The following is an 11,904-nucleotide window of genomic DNA, read 5'->3' as shown; positions in this document are numbered from 1 at the left end:
CGCTGCGATAAAGAAAATTTTGTACTGTTTGTAGGAACAGTAAGGAGAAGGGGGTGAGTCATTCATACGCACAGCTGATAGTCGTATCGTACATCGCCACGGGAAAATTGTGCTACCTCTCCACTGCACCTGATAATACTTGCAGCGCTGATAGTAGCTTCTCGCTGCCCCGTCACACACGTACACGACAATCAATCGCTGGCATTTCAATACGAATCGTCGTCGCACAAACGCCACCGCCGCCGAGCGTGAGAGGAGCATTTATTTTTAAAAACCTTTTGCCATTTGTGTAAATATGAGTGACGGTGGTGTAAGTATTAGCAGCGGCATCGTTTGTGCACAAAGTGACCAAAAACCGTTTTCCCATCGTTCCGCAGGTAGATTCCAAAACGCGACTCGAGGAGGGCCGGAATGTGCCACCGGCGTTGAAGAAACTGCTTGAGTGGGATGTAGTCGTCACGAAACAGTTCGTCAGCTTCATGCTGAACTTTGTGCCGTTCCGTTCCCTGCGAACGCACTGCAAGGTGCTGGAGTACTCGTGCCATGGTATCGCTTGGCTGGCCGGTTGGCTAGCGTTCTGCTGGATGATCGACAGACCGGAATGGTACCAGATGCAGGTGAATCTGTTTATCGGTCTGCTGACCGATATCGTGATGGTAGCTCTCATCAAGGCAGCCACAAGACGCCGCCGACCGGCCATCAATGATGATCCGCTGTGCTTTGGACCGGACAAGTTTAGCTTCCCATCGGGACACGTTTCCCGTGGGGTGTTCATCACAACCTTCCTGACCGCCCTCGATCCGGTAACGATCGTTTTCTGGCCCCCACTACTCGCCTGGACCGTGGCACTGTGCATCTCGCGTCTGCTGCTCTACCGTCACCACATTCTCGACGTTATCGGTGGCATCATTCTCGGGCTGTTCAATGCGTTCCTCATCTCGCTGATCTGGTTCGATCAGGAGGGTAGCGTTTGGTTGATCAACTGGATCACGGATGAGCGTGTGGCCGGTGCGGAATATGCAGTGTAAAGATGAGATAACTGCCAGGAGTAACATGGAACCAAATCACTTTTCATTTCCCTTCCTGAGGTGTATTTATGACAAGAATAAAGAAACGATGTTTATGTGAACGAAGATCACTTTATTGTCCTAACCAGGAACCACCTTAGAACGTGAACACTTCGATCGCATTTGGAACGAGCGTTACGCGCACCGGACGCACCTCGTACGCTTCGTTGTCGATCGAGTAGTACAGATCGGGATCGGTTTCTTCCACTTTTAGCCTCTCCGGTAGCAGCTCGATCGTTCTCGCACTTATCACACCCTCGGTGGCCTTCGATGGGCATTCAAAGTATTTACGCTGCCTTAACCGACTCCAGCTTTCACTTATAAAACCAAAGCCAGAATCTACTTGCTCACCAACGACCAACTGTAGCTTCGATTCGTTCCGCTCGGGTTGTTCTACGGCTTCTGTCCCGGTATCATCCACATTCTGTGTCTTGATCACTAACTCCGATGGATCGATTTCGATCTCATGCCGCACGGAACACTTTTCATTCACGATCTTCGTGTAATCCGTCTTCGGTGGTGTCTTCGAGCGTGGCACAAACATTGACCACCAACGTCGGGGTTGCTGTTCCTGTTGCTTCTTCACCGCCCACTGGTCATCGAGATCCCGGTAGCAATTACTGCACCCGGTGCAGGGTTCCGTGTAAGCGAGCCGTGCCTTACAGTTCCACGTGTGCCCACCATCAAATGCATTGAACAGGAACGCCGTGTAATCGCGTAACGATGCCGTATACCAATACTTATCCCTTAGGGCCAGTATGTCACGGAATGCTCCCCACTGCAGTGTGCCGAGGGCGTACACTGGTTTCTCCGGTGGTGTCTCATCGGCAACACTTGGGAGTACCTCGATGCGCATCACATCTTTCTTTTCCTTCTTTCCTGCGATCACCGCATACGCGGCGTTGGCCATCGTACGAACGTTTTCCAGATCGGAATGCTTCGCACCTTCTGCGGCAAACAGTTTCCGGGCCATGGTGTTTGTTCTGCCGAGCGGTAACACGCCGATCGGGCACTGGGAACCATCGGATCGTCGTTTCATACCGGACACGGCCTCCGAAAGCGTACCATCACCACCGCCTACTATGAGTGCATCAGGCAGCGTTGCTAGTTCTTCGACGTAACGACGCGCATGGCCTTCCGAATCGGTCTTCACAATGTCCACTTCAAAACCGGCAAGATGAAGAATTGGTTCGCAATAGTTTTGGAACTAAAAAACGAGATTTCCATGTAAAGGAAACACCTTACGGGTGGGAGGTGAGCTACTTACATCTTCCTCGGAGTCTTTACGATTAGCAGCCGGATTCAGCAGGACTATCACTTTGGGAGTCCTTTGGTTTTGTCCAATCTTTACATCTCCGTACCGGGATGCCTCCGTGCAGTAGTAACGCATTAATTGTTTGATTCTAGAAAAGAAAAAGCGATGAAATACACGCCACAGACAATTTCTGCGAGGAAACTTACTCATACTTCTCTTTGGAGTAGGAAACACCGTAAGCCACGGCACTCCCGAACACGGTCGACTTCTTCCAGTTGTTGCGAATAGTTTTGGCAAATCGCAGTACGAAAGCCATTTCGTTGGCTAACAGACACTTTTTATTTCGCCGGAGAATTTGTTATTTCACTAAAAAAGTGGCCATCACCGGCTTGCGCTAAAAAATCGCGGAAAACTAGCAGAAAAATCAAAAATCGTGGTTGTGTAAGTTGTAAACAAACCCTTCGGGCATGGCCGATTCACCATGGGCGAGTTACTGTAAATTTTTGGACATTTTGTATTATTGCCGATTTTTATCGTTATCGTCGTGACGATTAATTATCAGGAAAATTGTTTAAATTTAGAATATCAATTACACTCAATTAGATCCAAGAAAACCACAGAAAACCACAAATCCTTTTCGCCTGATACTGCAATTTCCAACCCCAAGACAGTCATTCCCAGAGGGTACTCGCCTCGCCTGTTTGACATTCCGTTTCCTTCGTGCATCGCTCTCTCTCTCCCTCTCGACCAGAAAGTGCGTTCTGGATCTCGCTCACTCGCTCTGTGTTAATTTCCTCCCGTTCTCTTCCTTAAACGCGAAAAGAAAAAATATCAAAAGAATCGGTCTGGCTTGCATTCCCGTTCTCGCGATGTCGTCCAAGTTCTCGTCGAAGTCACCGTTGTTCGTTCCTTGTTTCTAGTTTTGTGCTTTCGATTAATGTGAAACTGTTCGTTTTGTTGTTTTACGTGGTCATCCTTCCTCACAAGCGGCCACGATCGAGTCCGTCTCTTGTTGCTCGTGCTTTATGTTCTTCTAGCCAGTACCGAATCTTCGCCTCCGTTCTTGATCAAAGCAGCAGCCCCCGATCGAACCCCGTCGGAGAAGACGGGGAAGGAGAACACAAATCGAAGTGTGCGGTGACGGCGGGTGATGAAAATCAGAACCACCGAGCCGGAGGGCACCTCCGCCTGCTGCCGTCTTACGCCCACTCGCCGAACGCAGCGGATCTGCAGTTCATCGACACTCCCATCGCCCGCTACGGTCCCGTTTGCTGAGTTCGAGAGAAAACCCATCGCCCAGCAGTCTTAACGAGACTGATTCATCGTTTTATGTTGTTCGGCAATCTGTTCCGGTGTTATCGCGCTATCGTGTGCCGCCGCGTCGCGCTTGGGTTGTTTTGGGTGTTCCCACGCAATCAGAATCTGTAGCCGATATCACCCGGGTGTCGGTATCTGTCCCTCGGTACGCCGCCTACGCCTCTATCGTCACCGCACTTCTGGTTATCAGTGCAACCCCTAACCGTCCAGCTGAGGGGAAGTTCCAAAGGGAATCTGCAACGGAGAAGTGTCCGCGGCGGTGGTGAAATCCCTTTACAGCGGCCTTTGTTCCTACTACCCCCCATCGAAGTGCCTCTCGAGAGTGTAGGTGATAAATAAGAATTCTTGGAAAACGGGTCGTTCTCCGGGGCGCGCGCGCGTGTGTTCCGTTCAAGGCGACAATGATACGAGAGCGATCAGCGCATTGACACAATCCATCAATAACGGATCGCGAAAACTACAAAGGCGCAAAGGCGCTTATTCGCCGCTAACCTTTGCATAGAAAACGACTCGCGATATTGATAAGCAATAATAGGAGCATTGGATTCCGTGGAGTGTGTGCAGATGCACAGTCTGCTGCGATCGCCCTGAAACAATAAACGGCGGGTGCGACATCCTGGCAACCAGATGGCGACGATGAACAAGGAGGTCTACCATGAGGGCTGGCTCATCAAGTCACCACCGACGAAGCGAATCTGGCGTGCGGTGAGTCACACACTAACCACCATCCCTTCCCGTTGTTACCTAGCGCGTATTCCGCACGTCCGTGCGTCTCGCTTGTTCGCTCTTCCACACCCGTCTATCGCTCTTCACGACCGTTGGGATCAGGTTTTCCATTATAGTTTGTCGCATAATAGCGTGCCAACCCATCCCCAAACCGGTGGCAGCCGGTCGTGCCTTCTTTCGCGTCTGTCGCGTCGTCGTTGTCGTGCCAATGAGTGTCGCGTTCCCACTGGTCGTTCGTGTTTGGGGCGGGCGACCTTGACCAACGATGACGAGGTGCCGGAGATCATCGTGATCTCGGGGCTTGAATTTTGCACATTGTGCACATCGTCATGGCAGCTGTACCATGGCAACCGTGTACTGTACCGCTTGCGCTGAAATTGTCGCACATATGGATATTACACAGAGCACACTCCGGTCCGGAACCTGGAGGGTCATTCAACTCATCTACCGAAAACCATCGGAAACCAGGCTGAGACAAACATAGTGAGAGACTCTATCGAGCAGCACTGCTGGCGGCGGTGATGGTGGCGGCGGATTGCTGTGCCAGCACTTTGCGTGGTGCGCGTTTGGTCAATGAAGACGACGACCACCAATGAGGGGGGGCCAATTCACACAAACACACAGCGGTGGCGGTTCGATCGGACATAAACGCATACGAATTGTAGGTCCCCTTCTTCGACCGATCCTCCTCCAATTAGATACCCATCATCATCATCATCATCATCATCATCATCAGCATCTTGGGATTACGACGGTGGACGGATAGCGGGAGAAAGATAGAAGCGGGGGGATCTATCAAATACGAGAAACGATCTCGTTTGTTCCTCCTCTTCGCACGCCGTGCGGCATTTGCGCCCTGTGATCATCATGCTGCTCAGCTAGCTCCGGCAACATCCTCCCAAGAGAACCATCAGCAATAGCAGCAACAGCAGCAGCAGCAGCATCATCAGAGGCCACCCAAGTCGGATGCTGCTTTGGTGGAAACGCAGAACCGAAGGAAGGAAGGAAGGAAGAGAGGATAGAAGACACGCCTCTGGTTGTTGACCATTTGTACCCACGGTGCCGAATGGAGAGGCCATACGAGAGGCGCCACAATTCAAAATACGTCGCCAACGGGTGCAGGGCATCAGCTCTGTCATGTGATGGCCGACCGGCCGGATCACATCCGGAACGGAAGAACTCGACCGCTCGAAGGCAACAGCACGGAACGGAACTCTGGGACGCTAGATCGAGGGATCGGATTAACGGGGGAAAGGCGAAGCGAAATGATTTGATACTCCCCGTCGCCCGTAGGATCGATGAGATGAGAAACGATGACCGCTCCAGATAATGCCAAACCGGCGGGGAGGCCTCTCGAATGCGAGGTCGAAGGTTAGGGGGAGGAAGCATCATTTTTCTATCGAGCAAACAACGCAACTCCGCGTAATGACCTATCATCGACGGTGGCGGTCATCATCCGGGGCCCCAGTCGCCGACGCGCCGAGGTGCATTTGATGATGAGCATTTGCCCTTCTACCGCGGAGAGGTTAGCTCATTGGATAAACAACAGACACCGCGCCCCTCTTCCTTCCGCGCTCAGTCAATGCCAAACGCACCCAGGAGCAAATGCGTCTGCTCTACTCTCAGCTAGTGGCCGAGGCCGAGGCCAAGAGATTGTGATCCACCATAAAGCAGCAGCAGCAGCGTCTGTTCATCTCATAAATGGAGCGCAGCAGCAGAATGGGAAAAGATCATCTTGATGTTGTTGATGAGAGCGCGTCGATGGCTCTCTGGTGCAAGTCGAGATGATGCGGCGGCGGTCCTACCATGGTGACCAGACACCACGTCGTGGATCGCTTAATTATGTCGTTCACGTTCTTGATTCAGCTCGACGAGCGCCTTTTTATGATGGTTGTTTTTAAATTAATCGAAAACGAAGTCTCCCCCTCTCTCGTGGCATTCTTTTTAGAGGCTTGGCGAGGAATTTGGATGCGGTTGAGAATGGAATCACTTGAGTTGATTAGGAATGCGCTGCTGCTGCTGCTGCTGCTGCTGGCACAGAGTAGCGCGAGTCTCCAGAGTCTCCAAAGCGTCCAACAGCAAGCGGCTACTCGATCGATTCAATGAGCTCTCATTTGTTTATAATTAACATTCCATCACGATCACCAGGCTGTTGTGGGCCGCTGCTGCTGCCGCTGGACTTAACACACTAGTCCGGGAGCACGACGCATCATTTGCCGGAGCTGAGCGGATCGAACTCGCGGTTACTAAAAATAGATACCCCGTTCATCGAAACCGAAATCACCTCACACTCGATCCCTCCTCCTCCTCTCTTTTCCATGAGAAAAGTTACACCCCTTCCTCTGTCCAGCACAACTACCGACCGTCAGTCAGTCACGCATCTTAGCGCCTGTGCGTCTCTATAGCACGTAATCAAGCAAGCCGCGAAAGGGTGGGAGGTGGCTGGATGATGGTCTCACACACATTCACTTTGTCCCCGATTAACTTCACGCTCTTGTTGGTGGCGCGCGCGCTCACTTCTTTTGTCATATCGCGAACGCTGCATAGTCGGCGGTGCGTAGAGCGAGTGAGTGGTCAACGCGCCGCGCGGTGTTGCTGTCGTTGCCGTATCTGTCGCTAGCGTGCGACACGGAAAGCATGTGCCTTCGATAGCTCAGTTGGTAGAGCGGTGGACTGTAGAGTGGTGAGCCGAACATCAACGCTTGCCTTTAGTAGGGGTGGTGTGCTGATGATTGGTTTCAGTAAAAAATAGTAATCCATAGGTCACTGGTTCAAATCCGGTTCGAAGGAGTGTGAAGTGAGGAGAAGTGTGTTGTTGCGCTCTCACGCGCGCACACGCGACCTCAAAATCTTTTTTCAAATATGGTGATCAGATAGAAAGGAGAGAGGAGGGAAGATTTTGCATTTTTTTTTTTATGAATCATCGGTTTGCGGTCTCAACTTCCTCCTCCTGGCGTATCCATTTCCGGAAAACATGATGTGCGTGTATACTTGTGGTGTGTTCTGTTTTGTTCGTTGTTATTGTCTACCGTTGCTGGAACATAACACCCTGAACCGCCGTGGTCCGTGATTCATTTAAAATTCCGTTCATGTTCTTCTGCGTTCAGAAAGAATGAAATAAAAAGCAAACAAAATGGCAACCGCACCATTCCTGGTGGGGTTACTTGGATTGGTTTCCATTTGATTTGTACAAACAATGCAACCTAGGGGGGGGGGGGGAGTAGGCTGTGTCTTGTTGCTGTTGGTTACTTGCTAAGCTGTGGTTACTGAGCTAAGCAAAGCGGACGGATGGGCGACGGATCGGTTCCGATCGGGGCCGCACCCTAAACTCCCGCTTTGCGACAGATTTATAACGGTCCGCTCTGTCTCTCTTTCTCTCTCCCCTTTTTTGCAGCGATGGCGCAGACGATGGTTTACGCTGAAGCAGAGTGACGTGCCGGGCCAGTTCTTTCTTGAGTACTACACCGATCGCAATTGTCGTAAGCTAAAGGGTACGATCGATCTCGATCAGTGCGAGCAGGTCGATGCCGGGTTGCGGCTCGATCGGGAGAAGGAAAAGTACGCCCACATGTTCGACGTGAAGACACCGACCCGTACCTACTATCTCGCCGCCGAAACCGAGGACGATATGCGAGGATGGGTGAACTGTATCTGCCAGGTGTGCAACCTGCAGGAAACGCAAAGCGTCAACGATCGTCCGTGTAAGTTAATGGAACGATGCAGGCTGTAAGTTACTGTACTGCTCATTCTCACATTCGATTGGCGATTCGCGTTTTCAGATTACAATATCGGTGCGATCAACATGAACGAAGCTGTCAATATGGCAGTTGAAACGAGGGCACCGGTAAAGTCGAATGCCGGACCTGGGACTAATACGACGGAGACGGACGTTTCCAATGAAACCGAAACGACCATTCTGAATCATTCGATGGTGGTTGCGAGTGGGGCAGCAGAGCAGCAACAGCAGCAGCAGCAACATAGCCGCAGCTACAGCAACAATCCATACGGAACGTACCAGAATGAGGAGATGATGGGTTTGAGATCGACGACCAATGGCGAATACAGCAACCGCGAGACGATCATCTGTGAGGCGAAGCTGCACACGCAGCAGCATGCAGCGGCCGAAGCATACTCGAACCTGGACGTCATCATCGAACGCTCCCAGTCACTACGTGGTAAACCGAATGGACATGCTGGTGCATCTGGAGCAGGTGCAAGTGGAACTAATCACGCAGCCACCGGCAGTGGCACGCTCGTGAACCATATGCGTACGCAATCGCTCAACATTGAACAGCGTGGCACACGTAAAATCCCGGAGAATCTGAAGCTTACCGAACGCTCACCATCAACCAGTGCGTTCGACAGTGGCCCGGAGCAACCGTCACCGGCACTCAGCACCTCCTCGGGACCGTACATCCCGATCAGTGAGTGCTACTCGGGCAGTCCGGTAACCCCACTGAACTCGCTTGATCCTCGTTTCTACGAAACACCCCGTAGTCATGCCAACGTAGGCTTCAATCTGAACGTTAGCAACGAACAACCGTACTCACCGAAGCGCAGTAACGTGGGCCACCAGACAGGGGCCGGCCCATCGTCACTCGCCATGGCTCGGGCACCGGGGGTTGTGCCCGGAAGCGGAAAATCCAGTCCGTCCGATTCCGAAAGTGTCTTTACGGATGACGAATGGACGGCACCGGTGGTTAATGGAGGTGCCACCGTTGGGGCTAGTGCCGGTTCCGGTGTGATGATTCGCGGTACATCGAACGGTGTATCGACGATCGATCGTAATACGCGACCCTCGGATAGTTCGATCGAGAATGATGCCGTCGGTTGGACGTACGTACAGCGGTTCTCCAAGGTACCGAATGCACCGGAGGACAAGCAGCCCCAGCAGTCCCAACAGCAGCAGCAGCAGCAGCAGCAACAACAGCAAACAAAAGGTGCCTCTAGTGGTGGCAATGGAACGACAATCAAAGCTGCTGTCAGTGCTCCACCAAGACCACCGAAACGGGCGAGCATGAACCTGGATGGCATCGAGAAGTAAGTTTTCTGTTTTTGGCTCGACGGCATCGCTCTTACCGGTCCGTTGTTCCTTTTTCCTGCTTCCAGAAGCAAAGATTTCATCTCATCCGACACGGAGAACGTTTCGCCGGCCATCATGGGTCCAAAGGATGCCAGTTCGGTGAGGCAACCCCATACACAGCTCGTTCTGTGCAAGAGCCGTGTTACTAATTGTTACAATCTCTTGCGTTTCCTTTCCCCACATCCCAGTGTATTGAAGAGTTCTACGACATCCCACGCTCCCATCAGCATCCATACACCGGGAGCAGTATGCATCTGGACGGTGATCTGCTGTCACCGCTTAGCCACTGCGATCTGGTCGCATCCAGCACGCCCAATCTGATCAGTGAGTTTGGTGGAAGCGTCTGTGGCACGTTGGGCCGCAATCCACGGCCACACTGCTACACGAATGCCGCTCCAACCAAGGTGGAGGGCAACGTGTTCCGTTTCGATTTCAGCGAGCAGGTGCGTGTTGCCTTTCAATGGTTTTACTTTAGTAAGGCTCCTCTCTAATTGTTTTCTTCTGTTTTCTCCTCTCCCCATGCAGCCCGATGCTCCGGCCATCAATCGTCGTCTCAAACCACGAGGTTGCTCGTCGATGGATATCACAAAATCAATCGAATCGATCACCCAAGGTGTGAAGCAGCTCGGTAGTAGTAGCCAAGCTAGTAATGTTCCACCGACAACGCCCGGTGCCACTGGTCCATCGCAAGCGGTAGCGCCGATGGCGAAGAGTCCACCAACGATCGATCGCACCCGGAAGCCTGCCACACCAAACGTAAGCCATAACGAGCACGAATGCTTGTCAGGCCGACAAATGCATAATTGCTATCTCTGTATCCCATTCCACAGATCGGCTCGTTGCGTCGCAAGGGAGGACCAGTCGTTTCGCTGAACCTCGCCTCTGGCCAATCGACGGAGAGCACTTACGGTAACACCACCCAACACGATATGTCGTCGCAAGTGGTAAGTACGATCACGACCTACAATCTCCTGCGAGTATCAACAAAGCATCATTCCATTGCAGCAACTGGTGAGCATCTCACCAAGAGCACCGCCTGGTAAGAACGAAGATCGTCTTCAGTATCTGGATCTCGACCATTCGAACAGTCCCCAGAAGAACCATGGCAACAGCAATAATGGATCTGGTTCGGGAGGAGTGATGACGCATGGTAACGATGCCAAATCGTCGGCAAGCGGCAAGCAGAATGATGCCGGTAGTGGTGTAGGTGTCCACACTCATAATACTGGTAGCGGCGCAGGAGCTAGTGCTTCCGCTGGTGGCAGCACACGATCCCTCGAGATACCGAAAGCGCCGGTTCCCCTTCTTTCCAACCGCACACCGTACACGACGGTGGACTTCGTGAAGACCGATGCTTTCAATCGTATTCGTGCCGACTCGGAGCTGACCCGTTCGCAGCAACCGCGCCAAAAGGATCCTTCGACTTGAGGCGGCAGCGAACCAAGCCGCCTTGCTAAGTGCAATTACTGCAAAGTCTGCCTTATCATCGTCTCCATTAGCAACAACACCAAACAGCTTTGTTCATACCCTGTTAAAACTCTTCCATCTGCCTTGCCTGTGCCTTGTTTGTTGAGGTGATTTGGAGAGAGTGACCATTCCCGCAGCTTTTTAATAGCAGCAGTAACAGCAACAAGTAGCAAGAGAGGTGCTACGAGCACATGATACACACTATCCTGTGATTACGCGAGCGAGGATGAGGTTACGCACAACGAGCACACGAAGCAGCATTTGATCGAAACTTAAAGCTTCCAAAGTAGTAGCGTACCAGCGTACGTTGTTTCCATGTTTAGCGGTAGTAGATAGAACACTCGAAAACTTTTCTATTTTAATCTTTGTCTAACATTTAATGTCCTAAGCTATCCATTTTACTCTCGTAGCGAACGTATCCGTGTACGGCACACGGACGAAATCCTTCCGTTAGCATTTCACTCTATACGAACAGCTTTTACGGTTCTAGCTTTTAAACGATTTATCTCGAATGATTGTACACTTTCGAATGTATTCTTTTTTAGTTTTTAAGAAACGCTCTAGCAACAGAACGAACACAGATACAGGCAGAGGGACAAGCAAAACGCCACTGTATATCGTATTCCATTACTACTCACCAGCATCAGCTGATCGCGATTTGATTTGTTCTGTGCGATGCCGCATGATCGTGGTAGAGTAAACAGAGGGCCTAGGCTTAATGCAGCATTTGTTCTATATACGCACAAGACTAAACGCACAAAAAAATATTAAAATAAAACACAGAACTGGCTGGCTGAAGTGGCTGAAACATTGTCATCTCTCCTTGTTTTTCAGGGAAGCCACGATCACCGTGAATTGTTTTCTTTTTTCATTTATTCCGTCCGAAACACGTTACCACGAGCACGGGCATGATTAGATTAGACAACGGGATTTTTTTCCTAGGAGGGGCAGAGTTCGGTTCGCTGACCCCGGTTCTTTCAAAGGAGATG

The 11,904-nt window shown here is 51.4% G+C and overlaps 3 protein-coding genes and 1 non-coding gene across 7 annotated transcripts in view; 3 read left to right on the top strand and 1 right to left on the bottom strand.

Annotated features, from left to right (window-relative positions):
* LOC125957424 (polyisoprenoid diphosphate/phosphate phosphohydrolase PLPP6) overlaps positions 1-1,129 on the top strand; it is a 1,141-nt gene extending 12 nt beyond the window's left edge. The window contains exons 1-2 of the mRNA XM_049690111.1: positions 1-310; positions 378-1,129. The exon at positions 1-310 is cut by the window's left edge and continues 12 nt beyond it. Coding sequence (XP_049546068.1) covers positions 296-310; positions 378-1,028 — 666 coding nt within the window. The 5' untranslated portion in view covers positions 1-295 and the 3' untranslated portion in view covers positions 1,029-1,129. The remainder of the gene's footprint in view (positions 311-377) is intronic.
* LOC125957411 (acylglycerol kinase, mitochondrial) lies at positions 1,093-2,750 on the bottom strand. Its single transcript, XM_049690093.1, has 3 exons — positions 2,529-2,750; positions 2,335-2,470; positions 1,093-2,274 (listed from the first exon to the last, which is right to left on the bottom strand). The coding sequence occupies exons 1-3, from the start codon at positions 2,636-2,638 to the stop codon at positions 1,165-1,167; spliced, it is 1,356 nt and encodes a 451-aa protein (XP_049546050.1). The 5' UTR covers positions 2,639-2,750; the 3' UTR covers positions 1,093-1,164.
* A 383-nt stretch (positions 2,751-3,133) lies between these two features.
* LOC125957391 (protein daughter of sevenless) lies at positions 3,134-11,771 on the top strand. 4 transcript variants are annotated; one of them, XM_049690057.1, is made up of 8 exons: positions 3,134-4,344; positions 7,760-8,066; positions 8,145-9,405; positions 9,475-9,547; positions 9,637-9,891; positions 9,974-10,204; positions 10,279-10,392; positions 10,454-11,771. In XM_049690057.1, the coding sequence occupies exons 1-8, from the start codon at positions 4,267-4,269 to the stop codon at positions 10,874-10,876; spliced, it is 2,742 nt and encodes a 913-aa protein (XP_049546014.1). In that variant the 5' UTR covers positions 3,134-4,266; the 3' UTR covers positions 10,877-11,771. The 4 variants fall into 4 exon arrangements, with proteins under 4 accessions (XP_049546014.1, XP_049546017.1, XP_049546015.1 ...); XM_049690060.1 differs by lacking the exon at positions 3,134-4,344 and adding an exon at positions 6,537-6,607; XM_049690058.1 differs by lacking the exon at positions 3,134-4,344 and adding an exon at positions 6,664-7,048.
* Positions 7,008-7,155, top strand: Trnay-gua (transfer RNA tyrosine (anticodon GUA)). The gene is made up of 2 exons: positions 7,008-7,044; positions 7,120-7,155. It is a non-coding gene; the product is annotated as a tRNA-Tyr (tRNA).
* Positions 11,772-11,904: the final 133 nt, after the last annotated feature.

This window comes from Anopheles darlingi, chromosome 3, assembly GCF_943734745.1.
Source record: "Anopheles darlingi chromosome 3, idAnoDarlMG_H_01, whole genome shotgun sequence".
Lineage (NCBI taxonomy): Eukaryota > Metazoa > Arthropoda > Insecta > Diptera > Culicidae > Anopheles > Anopheles darlingi.
The sequence above is the reverse complement of the archived record's forward strand: the minus strand, read 5'-3'. Positions and strand labels throughout refer to the sequence as shown.